Here is a 25,017-nt window from a genome sequence, read left to right as displayed (position 1 = left end):
AATCCGCCAGATGGCAATACGTAGACGCGAGGTCCAAATGCTTTTTTGACATGACATTGACAGATATGTCAAAATCCACCAATCACGCAGCAGTCAGACCCCACATCCACGTCCCGCCATCTAGCGGATCTTTCATACGCGAAAACCCTCATTGGAATAAAAAATATTAACTTCTTGGCCACTTTGGGTGTCACAAACTATCTGACGGTAACTGTACAATAAATAAATAACGCATTGACAATAAAACCAACATTATAATTTAAATACATTTATTGCAGTTCATAGAATCACTAAAATACATTTCATTGCAAACTATCCCTTAATACAAGTATCTGGGATACCAATTTAGCGTTATGAGCCGTCCCTATGCAATAAAGATCTTATTTTATCAAATCCTATTCATAGATTATAAAGCCTAGATAGATAGAAAAGTGAGTCAACTTTTAGTAGACTGGTCCACTTGAAACGTCACATCAAGTAAAAAATCCGGCAAATTTTATTGTTTTAGTTAAATTATTAAATCATTATTAAATAACAAATACCTAGTGTAAACATTTATGACGATAAAGCTCTCCCACTTTCGAAAAAATCGCTTACAATGTTACTTTTTTCACAACATTTTGACAGTAATGCTAATGACATAAGGTTTTTGCCTCACTTTAGACCAGCCTTTCCCAATAGGGCGATAACGCCCCTTGAGAATGCTGCAAGCCTAAAAGGAGACTCGGAAAAAAGCAGAGCGTTTGAAGTTATAGTGGTTTTTAAGTAGATGAAAAAATGCGTTTCAGCTCATAATGACAACTTCTCAAAATGACAACCGGGACGCAAAATGTCCACTTCTCGTAATGACAACTTTTTAAAATGTCAACTTCGCTAAAAGACAACTTCTCATATGTCTATTTCTCACTATGACAAATTCGCATTTCGTCAACTTTGCAATGTCAACTACTTGTTGATATTTTATTTTCATTATTTCTAGAGTTCTAGTTCTTCTAGAGTTGTCATTATGCGAAGTTGACCAAATTCGAAGTTGTCATTCCGAGGAGTGGACATTTTGCGTCCCGGTTGTCATTTTGAGAAGTTGTCATTATGAGCTGAAACGAAAAAATGGGGACGCTAAAAAATAATTTATTCTCAAAGTGGGCAGTAGACAACGTAAGTTTGGAAACCTTTGTTTTAGTCGAAGCTTTTGTATGAAGATTGAAGACTATCCATCCAGGCTTTGCTAATTTAAGATAATTTACTATAACCTAGTAAGAATAATACAAAATATAATAAACTAAAAGTAGCCTATATACAATAGTACACACTACAATATACATTCTAGGGAAGTCATGTATAACTATACATTTTGGAGTTTATTTCTGATCCCGTTCACTGAATGTTTCAAGATGTTTGAAATATTTGTACAAATATTTTAACTGTGTGAAAAAGCCAAGAGTTGGCATCAAGACTCAACAACGAAACTGTTGTCCTTTATGTGCAAACAAGTTAAACAACCGTTTAAAATATTTGTGCAAAGTTGTTTGCAAACATCTTGACAAATGCCTGTGACACACACAATGATATTTCTGCTGAAATATTGGGTAATTGACAATAAAACGAACAATTCCAAGGCACAACTTCAAATGTTGACACATTGACATTTGTGAAATAATATCCAAACAATTTAAAATCAACATCGTTGCCATGGACCTATAAAAAAAGTCGGACGGATTCTCATCAACAAAATACTGTGACATTAGGATACACCAGCTTGCCTGTACGTATAGGCCGGCACGCACACATTCACACCCTGATACACCACTTCGAATGCAAACTTCACACAGTCGACTCATTTAAGCAGCGAAAAAACAACACGAATACGACATGTCTTGTGTGACGAAATTGTGTAAAAACCGTTCTGTTCGAACAAACAAAAATTAAGGAATCACATTTCACAGGCAAAATAATAATCCAATCACTTATTTCCCGACATTAAAATATTGAAATTAATTGAAATCAAACGTCATTCACTCGAAAAAATAATACGTCAAAGACTAGTGTTCTCAGTTATTTACGTGGGAAAATTACCCGAAATATGGGAAATTAATAATAATTTTAGGACTTTTTAGTTATTTATTACGCATACTATGGAAATAAAATAATTTATCATAATAATTGTGTTTTAATGGGATATATTTTCATAGGCAAATTTGATCCTTCCCAAAAATGTGGAACTGCGAAATTCAAATTTTCTTACATTGATTGCAAGTCAGTGTCAGGTTGTATGTTAAAATCTATCAGAGATAATAATAATATATTGATGATGCATAAGCTTATGATTATAATGTACACAAGATTCGTAATTTGTAACTGCGTGAATCATTTTTGATCAAGATTATGTACATACCCTGACACACTGACTTGAAAACAATGTAAGAAAATTTGAACATTGAAAATTTCGCGCCTCAACCTCACCGCATTCACCTTTCATCCTTTTAAAATGGCACGGAATAATTCTGTCTACATTTCCAAGTAACATCTGCCGATCTATGTTTTTCTTAAAATAAATGGGTAAAATGTTTTGGCTAACATGGCATCCCTAAATTCACTCACACAATAGACAAACGCCAAAATTTTGCGTCACAGTTTTGTTGCAGCGCGAGTTCCGTCCGCCTTTTTTTATAGGTCCATGATCGTTGCAAACGAACTAAAGGAAGACACATTGTGCTTATTATAATGCTAGCACTAAACTTAGTCAGTGATTTTGGATGACACTCATGAGTATTAAAATTTCTTAGCGAATAGAGTCGCTTCTCAAACTAAAGTCCGGTCGCCGAGCAGATAGAATTTCGTACAATGACCCCAAGCTACCCATCCTTATCACTCGCGCATAATTATATTGCTGTCGCGAATGTGCGACGGGTCGCCGCAGTGAGTGTATGAGCGCACCGGCGACCGGACTTTATATTTATATTAAAAAAAAACAACTTGAAAAAATCGAATCGGTGTCTGAGTAGCTCAGTTGGAAGAGCAGTCGCCCGGCAAGCGGACGGTCGTGGGTTCGAGTCCCGCCTTAGGCAGTTTCGATTTTTTCAAGTTGTTTATTTAAAAAACTCATGTACCAGTATGTTAGTGGTCAGGATTATTTCACTGTTTTATACAATAAATCAATCACTGAACCAGTCACCACGTTTCTGAAGCTCTATTTCACATAAACATCCACAATTTCACTCATGTAAAATCTGAAAAATCTGACCTCATATTTTCAGCGTGCCAATGAGTGCTAACCCACTGTCAAATAGTTGCAGAAAACGGTTCTGTTTTGACGGCGACGGCATGAAGCATCTCTTTTTATCATACAGTGTTGCTGCTAGTGACATCTCGCTCGCTCAGTTATTTGTTGCTCTATTCCGCTAGGTATATTAACTTGATGGTTTTGCCGTCTAAGCAGTAAAACCACGGGCAAACCAAAATACCAGGGGCGTGACTACCACCGTATTAATAATACGGGGCCCTTAATGACCTTTAAAATGATACCCAAATTTTCTCACAAAGCACAGTGCAGTCTAGGTCTGGAATTGGGACTAGTTTTCAGCCATCTCCACTCTCCATGTCTGCCCGACGTCGTCGCCCAAAATGTATTCCCCGTCTACCATTTGTATGTTTTGCGCGGCCACTACCTGGAAATAAAATTAAAATAATGAACTTCATTCGTCATTATCATGGGTGTTGGGAACCGATTGGTGGACCAACCTCTTTTATATTGTCTATGTTTTTTATACTTTTTTTATTACTTTTGATACCTTTTGTTTTAGTTTTGAAGTAGATGTTTTTTGATAGCCATTGTGGGCAATATTTGCAGAAATATATCTTCATTTTAATCCGAAGGTTTTTCTTACTTCCGCACGCCCGAGCGGCTGTCCGCAACAATAGGTATAGTCCGGTCGCCGAGCACGTAGAATTCCGTCCAATGACCCCAAGCTAAGGTTAGGACAAGCAAGGATAGGTAATCCTTATCGCTGGCACGTAATTATATTGCTGTCGCGACTGTGCGACGGGCGCCCGCAGTGAGTGTGCGAGCGCGACCGGACTTTACAAAGTTGTTAGAAATTAATGCAATAACTCGGAGATTCCCTGCGTGTTCGAATCAGAAATGAGAAGATCCACAGGAGAACCACAGTGACTGACATAGCCCGCAGAATCGGTAAAATCAAGTGGCAGTGGGCGGGGCACATAGCTCGTAGAGCTGATGGCCGCTGGGGCAGGAAAGTTCTGGAGTGGCGACCACAGGCCGGAAGACGTAATGTGGGCAGACCTCCCGCTAGGTGGACCGACGACCTCATAATGTTAGCGGGAAGGCGCTGGATGCAGGCCGCTACCAACCGTGCGATGTGGAAACCATTGGGGGAGGCCTATGTTCAGCAGTGGACGTCCTGGGGCTGAAATAATGATAATTACCTGTTCCATGTCCTCGCAAATCTCCGTTGTCTCCATGGTCTCCTCGGTCTCCATGGTCTCTTCGGTCAACTCAGTCTCCGTGGCCTGTATCTTGTGCACGACCTCCTTTCCGACCAGTTAATGATGCTCAGGGTTCGAAATTATCAAGATAATTACACTTCATGATAATTATCGGATAATTATCAACAGTATAAGACACATTTGTCAGATTGTTTCATAAGAAATTCTGATGCTACATTGTTTCAAGTCGAGTTATTCATTTCGAATGTTGCTTTTTGTATTGATTGCTGATTGTTGTCAAGTAATCCATCGCTAGTCGCATAAAGCGTTGTGGAAAATAGATAATTATTTTGACGCTATACAGGGTGTTAGGTAAATAGGTATATGAGCCGACACTAGCCCATGTTAACATGGGCATATAAATGGTATGGTGAAGTCAGAAAACTGATATCTTCATTTCAATTATTTTAATTTTCATACAAATCGGATTTTATAAAATTTATTTTGTATGAACATTTAAAAAATTAGAATGATAATATCAAATTTCTGACTTCACCATACCATTTATATGCCCATGTTAACATGGGCTAGTGTCGGCTCATATACCCATTTACCTAACACCCTGTATAAAGAGTGATTGTTGTGAGCTAAATAAATAGGTTATAAAACTATCTATGTAGAATAACGCCCACCACTAGACGCAAGACGGAAATACACGTTCGAAAACTTCGAATACAGTTCACTTTCATAAGCGCTTTTTTGTTATTATCAATCAACTGATAATTATCCATCTGTTATTATCAAGATAATTATTATGATAATTATCCTTTCGAACCCTGATGATGGTGATGATGATGATGATGGTTACCTGTTCCATGTCCTCGCAAATCTCCGTAGTCTCCATGGTCTCCTCAGTCTCTTCAGTCTCCGTGGACTGTATCTCCACTTGAACGATCTCCTTGCTCATCATGCCGACTAGTTCCTCGTACTTCTGCTTCTGGTCGTCGGTCATGTTGGCTGCGAAGAATTGGTTGGTTAAAAATAGAAAAAAATCAAGCCCCCTTATTACACAACTAGCGGCCGCCCGCGACTTCGTACGCGTGGACCTCGTTTAAATACTAATGATGCTGAAAGATGGCTAACGGCTTCCCCCCGCATGAATATTTACGAACGTCAAAATTTTTTGGCTGTAGATTTTAACCAATGACGATAGATGGCGCTTTTTACCCACGTCTTATTTATTTATTAAAATTTAGTTTGTCACATATCGTCATAAATTATAGCCTATATGTTAATCTGGGTTATAAACAATAATACTGTAAAGTTTCTACAAAATCCGTTCAGTAGTTTTTGCGTGAAAGAGTAACAAACATCCAGACATCCACACAAACCTTCGCATTTATAATATTAGTAGGACAACAAGTTACGCCCGTATTCACAAACATTACTATGAGGTCTCACAGTGCGGGTGGACGCACAGGATGACACACGAACCAATCACAAAGCTCTATTCAACGCTATGCGTTCGATTTGCTGCTTCACTTAAGCAAGCATCGTTTGTGAATACGGGTGTAAATGACTTCATGATGGACGGATGAAAGGTTCATCGTCATCATCATTGAGCCACAGGACGCCTGCTGAACACAGCTATAGGCCTCCCCCAATGATTCCACATTCCAAGGTCCAATTAGCACCATCTTGGTTTCCTATACAGGGTGTAAAAAAACCTATCACGAAGACTGAAACTACGCCTTCTGTACACCCAACCAAGTAATATTACAAAATATTATTGGTGGGAAATATTTTTTATTTTTATGATTTAAAAAAATACAATATTCCGCAGCCCGCAATGTACAGCGCGCCACGCAACGCAATGACCGTGCCTATGTGTGTGTGAGTGTATTGGAGCGTACGCGCTTTCCCGCCACTACCTACCGCGACCGCAGAAGTATTTTGTACACAAAATTACCAGATTATTCACTTCCTACATTTAAAAAACACATTCCTTTAGCATTTGTTTAGGTTTAGAACTAAGTACTTACCGACTAATCCCCTTCGACGTCGTCTGGAATCGGCCGCTCCAACCGGACAAGTTGTGGCTCGAACTGACGGGTTCCCTACGTTTTATCGAAAGTCGTTTCATCGAAGGTCGTTTCATCGAAGCCGTTTCATCGATTGGTCATAATCTCGAACGTACGAAATATCGAATGCCGTGTCATCGAATGGTCACATTATCGAATAGTCGAATCATCGAATATCTTAGCGTCAAAAGGTTATGTATGTATTAAATAGTTACCTACTTACTAATAAAAGTTAGTAACTCGCTGAACACTTGTTTAGACTTTAGAGTGACGTTTAATATGGAAATGTCACTTTAAACTACTATTCAACGAGTGTGTAACTTTTTAATAGTAAGGGAGTTAGTCATGACATCGATATAAAAAATGTGTTTATAAAGTGAAAATCGCTATTAACTATAACACAAAAGCGTTCGGCCACCAGACCTGGATGTATGATGCACTCACGCCTTAGCCTTAGTGCCTTAGTACAAACTAAATAAAAAAAAATACATCCATACGGCAAAATCCAACTTTGACGTTCTAAATTTAAATCACTTTACCGCCCTTTTACTATTTTGGTGGTTTGAAAACGCATTTTCTTGATACTTAACATAATACTTAACCACATGTCACTAAAAAAAACTTGATAGTTGGATATTTTAAGTTACGGAAAAAAAGCTGGGTTTAAACTAACTTAGGCTAACTTGTACCACCTAACTTTGACCGTATCTATGACGATACCTAACCGGTGTTTTATGTTAGTTTGACAGATTTTTGACGTTTGTCACAGTTAAAGTAAGATGGTGCAAGTCAGCCTGACGTCACCTTCCATGTTGCCATATTTGATACTTATAAACAACCTTTCGACACTTACCCCGTTACTTATAAAATTTACACGCTCGTTGAACAGTGTTTTAAAGTGACGTTTAGTATGGAAATGTCATTTTAAAACAGTGTTCAACAACTGTGTAACTTTTTATTAGTAAGGGGGTAAGACTCTAAGACATTCGATGATTCGACCATTCGATAATGTGACCATTCGATGATACGGCACTCGATATTTCGTACGTTCGAGATTATGACTAATCGATGAAACGGCTTCGATGAAACGACCTTCGATGAAACGACTTTCGATAAAACGTAGGGAACCCCGAACTGACGGCCTTCCACGTGCAAGCAAACGCGTGCCAGGTAAATCGTGTTTGATGCGCGCTCCAGTATTCCTTCACGTACAGACCGGTATTTAAGTTCCTCAAATCCGACACAATACACGCCTAGACGAGGCCACAACGAGGCGGACGGAGGCACAATCGGCTGATTGTCCAACAGACGTTGTACAGCCAGAACAATAATACGTGCATCAGTACGGTGGTGCGCTGTAGGATGTTCAGCCCGATACCTACAGCCTGCAGGGCTTCAGATGCGTTTCCACGTGCCCTCCCATAACAGTAAACCATGTTTACGTACTCACGAGCACTGTACGTATGGTTAGGCATCTTTCTAACACACATTCACTATTACCACACTCACTATCACACGTTCACACACTAACTATCCGCACGAGAAAACAATCAAAAGTCGCAAGCGCATTCGACGGCCGAAGAAACCGAACTGGCCGTGCGAGCAACGCGTGGCGCGAGCGGCCCCTCGCAACAAAGGTACTGCCCCGCGCCACGCGCGGCGAGACTGACTGACCAATAACAGTCAAGCAATACGTCTATCGAATGTGTCGTCGTGAATCGGTAGCGCTTTGTTATTACTCTTCATTTTCAACTACAAATTTACGTAATTTTTAACTTAACAAAAATGTAATTTCATCACTTTAGTACAGGCAAGTCTATCAACGAATGAGATTGTAAAAGCGGCGGCAAAAATACTTTGATTAATCTTTGTTAACTAAAGATCCGTCCTAGCATACTTAATAATAATTAATGCTTTAAGCAAGCTTGTAAAATACTCAAATTTGATTGAATTGTAGATGCGCAATCGTTATTAATAAAACAATAAGAATATCAATACATTTTGATAGTTATTCCGTGTAATAAAGTTACGTTCATTTAAAATAATCACGAACAAGACGATGAATCTTTTTATGTTGAAGAATGGAAGTAATTGGTATGAAAGAAGTGCTAAAAGATATGAAATTTTGTTTAGTTTCTAAAATCAATCGAGTTTAAAAATAAAATCTTATCTTTTAATCTCCCATCGAAAGTGAAGGAGCAAGAGTTTGCCAGTGTGTTATTTCTAGGCGTTCAGATTGCAGTAATAAGTAAGTTAAGTTTTATTTTATTAATTACTATCGTAAAGACGTAAAATTTATTAAGTTAGAGAGCTAGAAATAATGAACCTGTGTGTAAGAGCATTTGTCATTTGTTTACAGTACTTTTTAATGATACAAGTTTATCACATCTGCTTACTGCCTGTGATTAACGATTAAAATTACGTTTATTTAGAATCACGTGCATAACCATTATTTATTTCAAGTAAATTATGAAGAAAGGAAGTAATGAGTATGGAAGGAAGACTGAAAGAAGAGACCTTTTTATTTAGTTGCTGAAATCAATTAAGTTTAAAGAACACACAATCATCACTCCTATCGAAAGTGAATGCCTTAATCAACGATAGGAGTAACATTGCCAGGTGTTTACTCTAGGCGTTTAGAGCGGTGTGGTGTAAGCAATAATTTGAGTTTTACTTTATGAATTTTATTACTATCGTAAAGACTTAAGTTATTGAAGTAGAGAGTTATTAATGTAAAGAATGACAGGCCTCATTCAAAAGATCATTATTCATCTGTTTACGGTACTTTTTAATGATACCTACTTACTTACGCTTATCACACTTGCGTAGCTAATAAGACCTGTGATACTACATTGTGATAGAATAAGGGTTATGCGTAAAAGCACGGTTTAGTTAACAACCTAGGTTCTGTAAGATTATTTAATTTGCGGAAAGAAACAAATTCGTGTAAAGGGTTTTTATTAATTAAAATGTAATTTATTATTTTTTAGAATAAAAACTAAACTGGTAAGGTGATATTAAGGTGTAAGTAACTAATTTAGGTACTCATTTCATTTTTACAAACTAGGTAGATTTGGATTAAGCTCAGTTCAGTTGGTCCAGTCGTAGTCGTTGAACTCATAGTAGAGTTGAATGACTCATGGGCGAGCGCGGGTTGCGGTTCGGGGCGTGGGGGCAGCGCTTGAGCGTGTGTGCGCGCGCTGCTATCCATTTCTTATTGTAAAGACAAAAGCCTTATTGTGACGAAAATACTCAAAATTTAAATAAGGTTTCTTAGAAAAAAAAATTTTAAACAACGAATTGAAATTGATAATGTAAAAATCTTGAAAAAAATATTCTGACTTTGACCTTCAATATCTCCTAAACCACAAGTTTCCCAGGTATGGTCCCAAAGAAAAAAATGATCCCCATGATGTGGAGAATAAGTAGTCTTCGGCTTCGGGATAGGTTTTTTTACACCCGTTATATACTTAGCAGGGTAAAAAACTTCGTCACCGCGATTCAGGAACGTACGCGCGGTGGTGTCAGCCATAGAAACTTATTGTCAGCGCCATCTGTTGGTATCATTTGTAACTGTGCTAGAAAGTGTGGACTTGCCAAGGTTCCTTAAAGCCTGGTCCGTGAGCACGTAGAATTTTGTCCAATGACCCCAAGCTACCCATCCTTATCGCTCGCGCGTAATTATGTTGCTGTCGCGCTCGCACACTCACTGCGGGCGCCCGTCGCACAGTCGCGACAGCAATATAATTACGCGCGAGCGATAAGGATGGGTAGCTTGGGGTCATTGGACAAAATTCTACGTGCTCACGGACCGGGCTTTAGAAAGTGTGGACTCGCCAAGGTTCCTTCGATGGTTCCTGCAAAGGGTCGTCGGTCCACTCACCAGGGTTGTGGTTCCTCAGATGGTAGTTCAGGTGGCTGCTCTGCTTGAACCGCTTCGAGCAGATGCCGCACTGGGTAGGTTCACTAGCAAACTATGCGCCCGTATTTAAAAACATTACTATGAGGTCTCACAGTGCGCGCGGACGCGCAGGATGGCACATAAACCAATCACAAAGCTTTATTCAACGCTGTGCGTTCGATTTGCTGCTTCACTTAAGCAAGCATCGTTTGTGAATACGGGTGTAAATGACTTCATGATGGACGGATGAAAAGGATCATCATCATTGAGCCACAGGACTTGCTGAACAAAGGTCTCCCCCAATGATTCCACACTCCAAGGTCCAATTAGCACCATCTTGGTTTCCTATATATACTTAGCAGGGTAAAAAACTTCGTCACCGCGATTCAGGAATGTACGCGCGGTGGTGTCAGCCATAGAAACTTATGTGTCAGCGCCATCTGTTGGTAGATGTTGCCCACGTATCATTTGTAACAGTGCTATAGTCTGGTCCGCGAGCACGTAGAATTTTGTCCAATGACCCCAAGCTACCCATCCTTATCGCTCGCGCGTAATTATGTTGCTGTCGCGCTCGCACACTCACTGCGGGCGCCCGTCGCACAGTCGCGACAGCAATATAATTACGCGCGAGCGATAAGGATGGGTAGCTTGGGGTCATTGGACAAAATTCTACGTGCTCACAGACGGGGCTTTAGAAAGTGTGGACTAGCTAAGGTTCCTTCGATGGTTCCTGTAAAGGGTCGTCGGTCCACTCACCAGGGTTGTGGTTCCTCAGATGGTAGTTCAAGTGGCTGCTCTGCTTGAACCGCTTCTGGCAGATGCCGCACTGGAAGGGAGACACGTTGGTGTGCGTCCGCATGTGTTGTTTGAGATGGACTGACTGGCAGAACGTCTTGCCGCATATCACGCAGCGGTAGGGACGCACCTGGACAATTTGATTAAGGTTAGGCATTTTAAATCTAGCATTTTAAAGGTAGCAGGGAAGCGCTGGACGCAGGCCGCTATCAATCGATCAACATGGAAAGCATTGGGGGGGGCCTATGTTCAGCAGTGGACGTCCTGTGGCTGAAATGATGATGATGATGATTTTAAATCTAAGCATGGAAGTATCTAGGGGAGTAGGGAGCCAGGGATGCAGCCCAATCTGGTAATATTACGGAGCTTGCATATTGCGATTTTTTGCAGCGATACAAACGCGCGTTTTACAGTTTTACGCTGCTGTTAGTATCGCGTAAAGATAGATGTTCTGCGACTGTATCGATGCTACAGAATCGCATTTGTATCGCTGTAAAACAGTCGTAATTGGAAAAAAAGACCTTTATAGTCTTTTTCACCTAAGATGATCCGTATGACACTTCAAGGTTATCCATATTACGCATACTACATACGCAGAATATTCTTGAAAAAATATTTTTATTTTATTAGCAATATAATAATAAAAAAAAATAACTACTTGTCTTGAAATATATAGTAAAATCTGAGTCTATTGATTATATTTTAATTAAATACGATGTAAAAATATTTTGTATTTAATGTCCGCAATGTGTGAAACGGAATAGATTTAGTGCTGGGGTATTATTGTCTAACAAAATCGATTATTTCCGTGGTTCATTAATCGATTGTTGTGAATACTTAGTTATTCAAAATATCACAAAAATCAACTATATTTTTCGATTGTTGACTTTAATAAACGCATTGAAAATAAATTAATAGTTTTTAATTTAAAGAAATAGAACCAGTACTTTTTAGGAATCGTTTTTTTTTAACATGAAGTCCATGGAATTTGAATATTATCAATAAAAAAATGTTACAATAATATTTGTAATTAAAAAAAAACATGTTTTTTGTTAAATAACACATACAAAATATTTCTCTAAAAGTAGGTTTTACTAAATCTTAGAAAAAAATCGAAACGTCATACGAATCATCTTACGTGAAAAAGACTATAGGCTAATTTCACCATCTTATTTTAACTTTGACAAACGTCAAAAGTCTGTCAAACTCCATACAAAAAACACCGGATATCGTTAAAGTTATGTGGTACAACTCAGCCTTAGTATCTAAGCGTGAACCCTTCCTGAAAATCAGATTTGCCGCTTATATTTTAGTTGCTTCTCAAATTAGATCATTTTCATTTGCGAATATGAGTTTTAATATAGTAGTTGTTACAAGTTTTATTATGTATTCCTTCCTTCGTACCTTTCCAAAAAAAAAACTGCGTGTGTGACCAAAAAATGTGCCAAAAAGGTCCCTAACTCTACCTGTAGTGACATTGCCATGGCACTGGATCCCATCAGCTGTCTTGTAAGTCTTACCTTTGTGTGTATCCTGATATGTTGGTCGAGGCCAGACTTCTGCGTGAAGGACTTAGGGCAGAAGGTGCAACTGAAGGGCCTGTCGCCGGTATGCATCCTCATGTGTTGTTGAACGCCGCCCTGGGAAGAAATTAAATTGTTATAGATATGCAGATAAATAAAGGACTACTCCCAACTCTCGTTCCCACCATTGCTTCTTGGTATTCCTTATTGATGGTGGTGATGGATAGTGACGAAAATGGGTGTCTAAAATTTAATTATTGTCAGTACTATTTCTACGAAGGAGAAAGATAGGAATGTTTGGAGACAGATGGAAATGACAAGAGGCTGGACCGTTCGGGGAACGGTGGGAAATCTGAAGATAGCTGGGTGTGATAGATGTGGGAAGTTAGAAATGTCTGGAGAGAGGTGAAAAAATGGTAAGGAAGTCACTGGGTGGGATAGATTAGGTCATAATTTATCCTCGCTTCGACGACGGCATAGCGGTCAGAGGAGGCGACAGTATGATCGCCTCCAGTTTTCTCTCTTCAGTGATACATCCTGCATTGTACAGGCTACCATCACCGTCGGACGGGAACAGCTGCTCCCGTCGCTCCCTGTCCTGGGAGGCTTGTAGGGTCCGCCATGCAGGCGGGCAATCGCCGAGAGGGACTGTGTTAGAGAAGGTTTTGTCCGAAATCCTAGTTCCTTCCTACTTAAGGCGAATGACGGAGCACCGGGGTCTTTTTAGTGGGTATGCCTCGTCCTTCTGACATGGTGAGCCCCACATAACCTACCCTGTCCCCGCAGGATAAATATGCAATTTCATACAAAAATAAGGTTATATTTAGCTACGCACCTGCTGCGTGAACCGCTTGAAGCAGATGGAACACTGGAAGGGCTTGAGCTTGACGTGCACTAGGGAACATGGAAATATTGCCTTGGCTTTTGCTAGATGGGTGGGCTAGAACGTTAAGAGAGAAATAGGAATGCCTGGAGAGAATTGAGGAGCCTGGAGAGAATTGAGGAGCCTGGAGAGAATTGAGGCGCCTGGAGAGAATTGAGGAGCCTGGAGAGAATTGAGGAGCCTGGAGAGAATTGAGGCGCCTGGAGAGAATTGAGGAGCCTGGAGAGAATTGAGGAGCCTGGAGAGAATTGAGGCGCCTGGAGAGAATTGAGGAGCCTGGAGAGAATTGAGGCGCCTGGAGAGAATCGAGGAGCCTGGAGAGAATTGAGGAGCCAGGCGAGAATTGAGGAGCCTGGAGAGAATTGAGGAGCCTGGAGAGAATTAAGAAGCCTGGAGAGACGTCGGACTGTTTAGATAGTTATTTCTGGACTCTGTGAGGAAGCTGAAAAAGGGAATGTTTCTTGATCTCCACTGGATCGGTTAGATTTTTTACCTGCTGCGTGAACCGCTTCAAGCAGATGGAGCACTGGAAGGGCTTGAGCTTGACGTGAGCGGCCGACGTGTGCGCAGACAGTTCTTTACTCGCAGAAAAACCCGCGCCGCACACCTGCAAGCATTTGTACGTCAGTTGCGTGAACGTGTTAAAGCACAGAATAATAATAAGTAACTACGTACAGAAGTTTTACTTCGCGAAGGTATTTAAAAAAATGTATGCTCAATGTCATTAACAATATGGTGTAATTTAGCCTGTCTCAAGAGTCAAGCACCATTTTGTTGACAAACGTCAGTGATCGGCACTGCGCCGAAGCTATAGGGCTGACTTCGGTAAAATGATGTGACGTGAGGTGCCAAACTGCGGAAAATGGCAGAGGAAATACATGATTTAGCATGAATTATCATGAATAATATTAACTACGTATTTACCTCTCAGTGTCTTGAGGCAACTTAAAAAAGTACATTCTGTGTTTTTATTATTATTTAGGCAGGTAAATACTGCACAGTATTTAGTACACCATTTTCTTTATTTTCTTCCATCATACACAAGAATACGCGTGCGTGAGTCAATGTTCGCTCGTATGTGAGGCCTTGTCGAATAGTATCCTGTAGGTGGGCCATCGTGCGTGTTTTGTTTTCGATGTAAACTCGCGGAGATGAACAGGCCTGGTTAAAGTCAAAATTTCTTCATTTGTCTAGACCAGTGTTTTTCAACCTTTTTCATGACGCGACCCCCCAAGTATGAAAAAAATTTTTGCGACCCCCCCGACCGTTCGCTTTTTTTTTCATGCCTTTTACAAAGATGTTGTAGGGACCGAATTCTTCAATCTATACAACATTTACGCATTTGCATAATTAAATTTCGGATAAATCTAGCTTTAACCGATTGAGTCCCAGGACGGCATTAATTAATGTCATAACAATTGATTATCTATTGTGTCTAGATTTGCGGAGCTTGAAGGATTAAAACTTCTCTGACTTTTTTACTGAAGTAGTTTTTACAACCTCTCGCGACCCCCCTATAGAGGCGACCCACAGGTTAAAAAACACTGGTCTAGACTATGAAATAGTGCTTGATCTTCATCATCTTCTTTTCAGTCACAGGACGACCACTCGTCAGTCCACCTAGTGGACTATAACACTAGGAACCCTACTTATAGCAATTCACCTCACCGTTACAGGGCGCTCTATGGCCCTCACATGCTGATGATGTTGACCCCCATAGTTATCAATTTCATGTGATATGGAGATCGGCCACTAAAGGTCCACCTAGTGAACCATGACACTAGGGACCCTTACTATAGCATCACCTCACAGGTATAGGATGCCATGCCCTCATGATGATATGGAGATCACTAAACGAAGCTAAGGTGTAATCGCTTGTTTCTGAGGTCTATCTCGTTTTCTATTTATACTTTTCAGGGCGAAAAAGGAGAACAACCATTTTGGGCCCAAGTTTGTACAGAGTTGTACATTGGTAGGTTTTTGATATTATATTACGCATACATTAGGGAGTATTTTACGGTAAAAATGATAATTTTAACTGATGTCGTAAGTCGTATACAATAATAAAAACGAATTAATGATTTAATCTAAGATAACGTAAAATGGAACGTTAAAAGTCTATCGATTAAAGACTCAATACACTATACTGTCCCACCAAACTCATTGACAGGGGGGCGCCACCATCGTTCAACTATATAGTTTCTAACATGGCAAAAATCGGAACCAGCGATCCGGTATTGACGGTGGCGCCCCCTGTCAATGTCACGGGTGGGACAATTCAGTGTATTTGATCTTTAAGAAGGTTTGTACTGACAGATGACAAAACTAAAATGATTGAATGAATTATTGAATGAAAATAATTCGTTTTGTAATCTGTCAATGCAGCAATGTCACTTGTGGTCAGGGTTCGAAAATATCCGATATTTATTATAAATATCAAAATATCGGATATTTATGATATATATCGGATATATATCAACTTTGATATATATCAATTTTGTATGAAAGCCATACTATTATTTTATTGTATTATTCATGAATACTATTGCATAAGTGTTACATAAACATGTTTTTAATGTTTTTAAAACTTAAAATCAGAGAAATAAAGCAAAAACATAAAATTTCTTTGAAATACGGCAAAATGAACTAAAAAAATAAAAATCTTATGTCAAAAAGTACAAATACAGTAACAAATTTTAAAAGTTGATATATATCATTAAAACCGGCTTGATATATATCGGATATATATCCGATATATATCAAGATATATATCCCTTGATATATATCCTCGAACCCTGCTTGTGGTCACTTGCGAATCACAGATGAGACTGTTGCGAATGCTTGTTGAATTGAATTAAAACGAATTAAAAGAAGAAGAAGAAATAAAACTATCGATAAATAACATTTTATGCTATTTCTAACGGATTCTGCTTGCGATTTGGGTAACTGACGACTGGATTTTGTATAAAAGTATCATTTTTTCTAGTTTTTTCTAATTTAGTTTTCTCGAGAATTAGTTAGCAACCTCAAATAAACACATTAATAAACTAGTTTATGAAGGCATAAAAACGACATAAAATTTGTAGCTGTACAAAAAACTTAGTACTGGGCCCAACGCTTCATAGAAAGTGGTTGTTCACCTTTGATACCGCGATGCAGGTTTGTAGGCGCGGAGGCGTGCGTCATAGCAAGCTTGTATTAGCGCCATCTGTTGAGCGATGCCTGCCAACAACTTTCAACTTTGTATCTGTATAGTCTGGTCCGCGAGCACGTAGAATTTTGTCCAATGACCCCAAGCTACCCATCCTTATCGCTCGCGCGTAATTATATTGCTGTCGCGACTGTGCGACGGGCGCCCGCAGTGAGTGTGCGAGCGCGACAGCAACATAATTACGCGCGAGCGATAAGGATGGGTAGCTTGGGGTCATTGGACAAAATTCTACGTGCTCACGGACCGGGCTTTACCTATGTTCTATGATCTATAGCGACTCACCTCACAAGTGTAAGGTGCTCTGCCCTCGTGCTGCTGTAGAAGCGGCTTCTCGCATACTTGACACCGAAGCCCCTTGCGACGCCGAGTGTGTTCGTCCCGAAAGTGGGCCGAATACTCGCAGCACGAGAAGAATATCTGGTGGCAGACTCCTTCGGCCACCGTGTTTGAGGGTTGCACGCATTCGAATGGGCCACTGGAATTAGAATTCTTTATTAGTATTAGAGTAGGCGCACACCGTTGATTTTTCGTCGGCCGATAGTTTAGTCGGGCAGTTGATCAGTATGGGCATGTATGGGAGTGCGCACACTACGCCGATTCGATTTGGCCGATTCTTCATACAAAACAAAATCGGGCACAACATCGGCCAACTAAAAATCAACGGTGTGCGCCTACTCTTATGAAGAGGGCTATGCTCGGTGTTTCTTTACGAGATCGAATCAGAAATGAGGAGATCCGTAAACGAACTAAAGTCGCTGACATAGCCCGACGGATTAGCAAGCTGAAGTGGCAATGGGCAGGGCACATAGTACGCAGAACTGACGGCCGATGGGGCAGCAAGGTTCTGGATTAGAGGCCGCGTCCCGGAAAATGCGACGTGGGACGTCCACCCACAAGGTGGACCGACGACATCATAAAGGTAGCAGGAAAGCGCTGGACGCAAGCCGCTACCAACCGGGTAACATGGAAAGCATTGGGGGAGGCCTATGTTCAGCAGTGGACGTCCTGTGGCTGAGATGATGATGATGATGATAAATAGTATTTAGGCTGTAGGCTCGTAGAGCTGATGGCCGCTGGAGAAGACAGTGTGGGTAGGTTTCCCACTAGGTGGACCGACGATCTGGTGAAGGTCGCGGGAGGTGCCTGGATGCGAGCGGCGCAGGACCGGTCTTTGTGGAAATCCTTGGGGGAGGCCTTTGTCCAGCAGTGGACGTCATTTGGCTGAAAAGATTTCGCATAGTAAGAGAAGGCGCACACCGTTGATTTTTCGTCGGCCGATAGTTTAGTCGGGCAGTTGATCAGTATGGGCATGTATGGGAGTGCGCACACTATGCCGATTCGATTTGGCCGATTCTTCATACAATTTAAAATCGGGCACAACTATCGGCCAACTAAAAATCAACGGTGTGCGCCTACTCTTATGAAGAGGGCTATGCTCGGTGTTTCTTTACGAGATCGAATCAGAAATGAGGAGGTCCGTAAACGAACTAAAGTCGCTGACATAGCCCGACGGATCAGCAAGCTGAAGTGGCAATGGGCAGGGCACATAGTACGCAGAACTGACGGCCGATGGGGCAGCAAGGTTCTGGAGTGGAGGCCGCGTACCGGAAAATGCAGCGTGGGACGTCCACCCACAAGGTGGACCGACGACATCATAAAGGTAGCAGGAAAGCGCTGGACGCAGGACGCTACCAACCGGGTAGCATAGAAAGCATTGGGGGAGGCCTATGTTCAGCAGTGGACGTCCTATGGCTGATTACGCGTGATTCCCGTTTTACCCCCTTAAGGGTGGAGTTTCGTAAAGTCCTTTCTTAGCGGATGCCTACGTCATAACATCTACCTGCATGCCAAATTTCAGCCCGATCCGTCCAGTGGTTTGGGCTGTGCGTTGATAGATCACTATGTCAGTCAGTCAGTCAGTTACCTTTGAGTTATATACATATTTAGATTATTTACGAGTAATCAAATAAATAAACAACTTACGTGATAGGCTGAGGAGGTTCTTTCTGCTTCCTCACAGTTTCCTTCGTTTGCTGATTCACTTTCACCACTTTGACTTTTTTCTTCTTCTCCGGAGGACTATCAGTTTCTTCGGACTTGATGATGATGTAGCTCACATCGTTGGAAGCGAGGCTCATGAGGTTCCCAGGGGTCATCGATGAGAAGATCTGTTCGGTCTTCTTTTTGATTTCTGCTGGGTCTTCTTTGATTTTGGCCGAGAGAGGGATTTTTGTCAGTCTCTTCTTTTTGACTGGGGACTGAAAGATTAATATTTTATACTTTCGTTAAATGTGTTGGGCCTGTCGATATTGGCCGACTGGTAGGGCAATCACTGAAAGTGACATGACCAGGGGCGTAGCTACTAAGAGGAAATTCGGGGCAGTGCTCCTCGGGGCCCCCAAGCTTAGGAGGCCCCCGAATCCTTACCAGAAAATCTCATTTAAACTGATCTTTTAAAAATATCTTCCATTTTCAAAATAAACAAAAAGAAATTCAAAAGCTAAGCAAAGAAAGATACCTAAAGAATTCCCCCTAAATTAAGCATAAGCATTGTTAATAAATTTGATAAAACCTAACTAGTTTAGATAGCAGTGGGGCCTCATTTTTTATTTGCCCTAGGGCCCTTGGTTACCTAGCTACGCCACTGGACATGACTGCGGCCTGCATCCAGCGCCTTCCTGCTACCTTTATCAGGTCATCGGTCCACCTTGTGGATGGACGTCCCACGCTGCGTTGCTGCGTTTTAAAGATTAATTTACAAATAACTTACATTTTCGACGGGCGCCGTCCACACGTTAGGGTCACCCGTCTCGAAGGCTTCAATATGCTCCATTCGCACATGGTTTCTCAGCGCCATGTCGCTTGCAAAGCCTTTCATGCAGATACGACAGCTGACCACCTCCTCTGTCTCGCTTAGCGGTTCCACCTGGGACAATACACATAATTAATATCCATTGGAGTGCCCAGCTTCTACCCTAGGGGACTATGGAGGGAAGTCGAACCTTAATTTCAAACTACTCCTGAAACTTGTTGAGTGGGTGGTACAGTAGAATCCCGATTATCCGGATCAATTAAAACCAGGGGTGTTCCGGATAATCGAAAATCCGGATAATCGATTTCAAAGTAAAATCAAACAATAATTAACTTTTTAAAATAGAAAGGGTTTTAATACATCATTTTAGACGATTTGATGAATCCATCTTCTTATAACAATGAACCAAGACGACGTCTGTACCGTGTTACGGTGGCGGCGCTTTGTAATTTTGATAGGTCCAGACCCTAAACCGTGAAGAATGAGACCGGATAATCGGATATCTGGATAATCGAAATTCTACTGTACAATGTTTCAGGAATTTCGTAGATGATAATAATCTATCTATCTATATCAGCCTTTAGGGAGTTTGCCTTCAAACATATGCCCCCTCTTCAACCCTCTACTTCTAATAATAATGATCATAAATTATAAATCAAATAAAATAAAATGATGATCATAAATTAACTTACTTTAATTTTGGTGCCCATTTTGAGTGGAACCACGTTCACCAACCGCACTTGTGTTCCCGTACTCATGGTGAGATTGGTATCTGAAATCAAATAACATTTATATGAGAATGGTCTACGTAGGATTACTTCAAAAGGAAATGGACTACCACACAGATACATTTAGCTTATCCTGCATGAAAACATACAGATCATTTACTACCCGTTTTCGCGCTAAGTTTGCCTTCCGTGGAATGCGCGTCCCCTCTTCCAACCGCGATTAAACGCAATTAGTTAGTGATTAAACGCAATTAATGTGTCTTATTTTACGCAAATGCACAATTCAATAAATAAAAAATATTTTAAATAGGGTTTGTTAAAGTTATAGACACTTCCCTTCGAGTGACGTCATATCGCCAGCGGCAAACTTAAAGCGAACGGATAGTATTAATATTATGCCCAGTTTCCACAGAAGCAGAGATGTTAGAATCATCATTATTTCAGCCACAGGACTTCCAATTCAGGACATAGGCCAATCAGAGGGTAAGGTTATTCCCACCTCTCGTTCCCACTGCTGCTACTCCTGTGTAGCCAGGATCTACAGCTTGACCGCCAATAAAAACCCAACCAGTGAAGGTCAAGTTTGTTCCAGGGGAAAGTTAAACTGTCATTGGACCCATAACATAATTAATCAGAAGAAAGAAGGTAAGGTTAGGGGCAAGTCAATGATTTTCAGATTGGCCGGTTGGTAGCGTAGTGTCTAGGCATAAGTGAAGTGATGTAATATCTCTACTTATCTAGTCTATTTTGAATGTCCCAAGTCAACAGTGCCAGCCACTGTGAATTGTGTAATGTAAAGTCATTGTAAAGTACAGATATCTGGCCAACTATTTGACACAATTACTGGGAGGTTTTTAGAGTGTAAAGATGATGTGAGTTAGTGAAATGACGAGGTATACTCCGAATACCATCCCATGCACATATGAAAGAAGAGTGGGTTGCTTATCTTTGACAGCAAGAAAGCGAATGAATAACAAAATGACATGGCTTAGCTCCCCAGGATAGGGCATACCTAGGTTATAAAACTAGATAGTAATAAAACATCTTAAATAAGCTAACAAGGACTTATGAGAACAAAAATAGGTTTACCTATGATTTTACTTGAAGCGTTTTTTGTATCGTAGCGTTGTAGCGTTCAATGACCACGCATGCTACGGTTACAAGCAACCAAATCACTCATTTTTTGGTTAGAATATCGAAGAATTGCATCTGAATGCATTTGGAATAAAATATCTTCAAAATAAAAGTAAACAGCGGGAATCGCGATTGTCAAAAAAATACTTTTTATTAAAAAAAATACAAACCCGGGCTATGGTGTCAACACAAACTTAAAATTACGAAATTAATGATTTAGATTATTTTAGATGATGCGCAAAGAAAATCATGGCGTTTATTTGCTCAATACTACAATAAATAATGCACTAAAACGAAATAAAATACTTACAATCACCACAATTACACAAAATTCACTTCCAAAATCACGATTTTTCGCTACCCAAGGATAGATGGGCGATTGTTTTTTTTTAATTAAAAAAAAGAAGTCAAAAAAAGAAAAAATTAAAAAGTTAAGCAGTTTTCAAAAAATGACGTATTGAAATGACATTACTTAAAATACACCACCATGTAATGCAATATTTGAAGAAATTACATCGAAATATTCACGAATAGACTACAAATCGTATGAAATACAGAAAAATCTGCAGGCGTGGCCGACTAAAAACCAAAGCGACGCAATGACGCCATTTCGTGAAAGACCGGAAATAGTGCCGGCTGCATAATAGAACTTTTTAGTCTATGCCCCAAGGAAGTAGTCAAATAAAATTCTGATTTATTAACCCTTAAAAAACCCCAGCTATTTTTTAATTAAAGTTTATTTTATTATTTAAAAAATTGTGCACGTTTTTGGGAATTATCATTTTACTACATTCAAAAATGATAATTTCTCTTGCGATTACCCATAGTTATAGCATGCGATTTATTTGTTTTATCGATAATCAGTTGCTACGGATAATTTGCTTTTGCAAGGTTTGAAATAAGTTATTGCTAAATAAAGAATAAAGGTTCATGGCTGCACCTAAAGCTACCACAATCAAAGAAGCCATTAAACGGTGGGAGGACAAAACGGGTCAGAATTCTGCTACAGCCACTGAAGTTAGCTTAGTGTTCCAATGGCCACCAATCGAAAAGATGGATAACACTTTAGCCACGCTTACTAATTGCGAGTAAGTAGGTTTTGCTAACATGTTTCATTGATAAACAGGAATCTTATTGGTGGACATCTCACGCTCTTTAGTCTTCACATGGCCATCTGTCTTCACTCCAGAATCTTAGGTACTGCCCCATCTGTAAATCATTGGGGGAGAGGGAGAGCTATGTTCAGCAGAACCAAATGATGATGACGATCAAGCAGGAATCACCTAAGTTAAAAGTAGCAGTACCTAGTATTGTGAACAATCCTAAGCTCTCACTCTGTCTCAGGGATGCCTCTAATTCAACGTCTTTTAAGCAGGTTTTCCTATTGCAGAAAATTGAGTTTATCTACAAATATGATAGAGAAAGTAACTGGACTCAATAGTTTGAAGAAGCTTCGAATCCTTTCCTTAGGACGGAATTACATCAAGTCTTTTACTGGAATGGTAAATCAAAATTAATCGTTTACCAAAAAAAAAGTGGATGGCGTTTGTATTCTGATCAATTGAATTCATAATGAAACTATTTAAAATTTTAGGAATCTCTAGGAGATACATTAGAAGAGCTATGGCTATCTTACAATTTAATTGAAAAACTAAAGGGTATCAATGTTTTAAGAAGCCTTAAAGTGCTTTATATGAGCAACAACTTGGTGAAGGAATGGAGTGAGTTCAATAAGCTTCAGGTAATTTAAAGTAATTGCCAATTTATACATTAGAACTGCATATTTCTAGAATATTTTAAAAGATTCCAACACACTTCGCCTAGGATGCGCGCTGCAATATCGGTATCGCTCCATACATTTTGACGTCGATAAGATGATGTCACGGCGTGCATGCTAGCCCAGCTGGCTGTGTGGTTGTTCTCTAACTTCTTATCTGAACATTTATAATAGTTTCGAGTATTATTAACATCTTCCAGGAACTTCCACATCTTGAAGATCTTTTGTTCGTCGGCAATCCTCTATACGACGGGTGTGAGTTGGAAGCGTGGCGCTCTGAAGCCGCGCGGCGTCTGCCCAATCTGAAGAAGCTGGATGGAGAGACCGTGTTGAGGGAGGACGAGCCTCCTTTGACTGTTGCAGATATGCAGGTTAGTTTGATCTACCTTTTTTGTTGAAATGCATAAATAGAAAAATAACATAGCCACCGCGGAAATAGCTATAGGTAGTGGGTTTTCCCTGCCTATTCAGAAGGATTTACGATTTTGTACATCAATTTCCCATTTTATTTAAAAAGTATAAAAAATATTTTTCAGTGAATGATTTATTCTAATTAAATAGTTAAATGGACGTTAGTACAGCAGACCTAACGTAACCATTTTTTTGTTGCAGCCTGATGGCGGCGATGCTGTGGAGACCCTGGTCAGCGCTGAAACTAATGATTAATTAATTTTTAAAATATCGTTTTATTTAGCCATGGCCACCTTAATGGCCACTCACTGAACCGGAAACTAACCATTAATGTAGTTAATTTGTCTATGGCTGTCATTACAAATCTACCACAGATTACTAATTCTATACTGCGTTAGGGCGGGAAAATTCAAAATTTTTTTTTAAAGAATATTGGCGCGCTTTTGAGATTCTTGTTTTTTTTACGGTTGGAAATCTATACGATGTTTCAAACTTTGAAATGGCCATATTTTATCATTCAATACCAGAATAGTTCAAATAAAAGCCTTGAGATCATTGAAAAAAATACTTTTTATTTACAGGTTTCTCTTAAATCTACTCTAACCACTTTTAAGACTATTTATTGTACATCTTCATAGAAGGCAGGCTTAAAATTACCTTATGCTACGACAATTACATAACTTATCCACGCTAGACGGTAGTTACGCGTTTATACTTAATATTCTAATGGATTTACTGGGATGTAAGTTTTGTTCTGCCGCGGGGCTACCGTCTAGTGAGTGGCAGGGATCTCTCAGATTAGCGCCTTTTTTTGGCTTTTATTAACTGAATGCGCAGTCCCATCAGCAACTTTAAGCTCGCCGAAAACGCGCTAGTCTGTAGAAACCCTAAAAATGACAAATTCTGAAATGATTTAGGGCTGATTTTTCAATCGTCTGATAACTTTTAACTGAAGAATAAGTTAGGCACATTGACAGTTTTAATATGGGAAATATGTCAAAATGACAAGTTTATTCTTCCGATAAAAGATATGACGATTGAAAAAACAGCCCTTATAGGAATTGTAATATAATTATACCGCACGAATTCTTGAAAATGAAACCCAAACTTTATTAAAACAAGAATGTAAGTCTAGAATAAATACATAAGTTGCCTTTAGACAAATAAAAAAACTAGAACTTAATAAATACTTTTTTTGAATATATGAGGGACTTAAGATTTTATAAAAAAATATTACTATCCGAATCCTGCACTTGGAGCCATTAGGGTAATATTCTCATTATGGCTGGTTTTAGAATCGCGCTGATCGCTCGCTGAT

At 39.9% G+C, this 25,017-nt stretch overlaps 2 protein-coding genes across 2 annotated transcripts; one reads left to right on the top strand and one right to left on the bottom strand.

Moving 5' to 3' along the window:
* Positions 1-252: 252 nt before the first annotated feature.
* LOC135085168 (zinc finger protein 778-like) lies at positions 253-22,158 on the bottom strand. Its single transcript, XM_063979923.1, has 10 exons — positions 21,822-22,158; positions 20,342-20,421; positions 19,608-19,763; positions 18,821-19,095; positions 17,120-17,312; positions 14,120-14,233; positions 12,741-12,860; positions 11,182-11,350; positions 5,312-5,460; positions 253-3,665 (listed from the first exon to the last, which is right to left on the bottom strand). The coding sequence occupies exons 2-10, from the start codon at positions 20,405-20,407 to the stop codon at positions 3,570-3,572; spliced, it is 1,338 nt and encodes a 445-aa protein (XP_063835993.1). The 5' UTR covers positions 20,408-20,421; positions 21,822-22,158; the 3' UTR covers positions 253-3,569.
* Positions 22,159-22,337: 179 nt separating this feature from the next.
* On the top strand, positions 22,338-24,120 carry LOC135085461 (dynein axonemal light chain 1). The gene is made up of 5 exons (XM_063980258.1): positions 22,338-22,599; positions 22,902-23,013; positions 23,106-23,252; positions 23,489-23,659; positions 23,901-24,120. The coding sequence occupies exons 1-5, from the start codon at positions 22,442-22,444 to the stop codon at positions 23,952-23,954; spliced, it is 642 nt and encodes a 213-aa protein (XP_063836328.1). The 5' UTR covers positions 22,338-22,441; the 3' UTR covers positions 23,955-24,120.
* The last annotated feature ends 897 nt before the right edge of the window (positions 24,121-25,017 follow it).

This window comes from Ostrinia nubilalis, chromosome 28 (assembly GCF_963855985.1).
Source record: "Ostrinia nubilalis chromosome 28, ilOstNubi1.1, whole genome shotgun sequence".
Classification (NCBI taxonomy): Eukaryota; Metazoa; Arthropoda; class Insecta; order Lepidoptera; family Crambidae; genus Ostrinia; species Ostrinia nubilalis.
This window is presented reverse-complemented; position numbering and strand designations above follow the sequence as displayed.

Bases quoted from the DNA above. Each gene is read 5' to 3' on its own strand.
- LOC135085168 (XM_063979923.1), bottom strand. From the start codon at position 20,407: ATGAGTACGGGAACACAAGTGCGGTTGGTGAACGTGGTTCCACTCAAA. The intron at 5,461-11,181 runs GTGAGTGGACCG...AATTCTTCGCAG, and splicing joins TCTGAGGAACCACAACCCTG to CCAACATGACCGACGACCAG. The intron at 3,666-5,311 runs GTAACCATCATC...TTTTATTTCCAG, and splicing joins TTTGCGAGGACATGGAACAG to GTAGTGGCCGCGCAAAACAT.
- LOC135085461 (XM_063980258.1), top strand. From the start codon at position 22,442: ATGGCTGCACCTAAAGCTACCACAATCAAAGAAGCCATTAAACGGTGG. The intron at 23,014-23,105 runs GTAAATCAAAAT...TTAAAATTTTAG, and splicing joins TCAAGTCTTTTACTGGAATG to GAATCTCTAGGAGATACATT. The intron at 23,253-23,488 runs GTAATTTAAAGT...AACATCTTCCAG, and splicing joins GTGAGTTCAATAAGCTTCAG to GAACTTCCACATCTTGAAGA.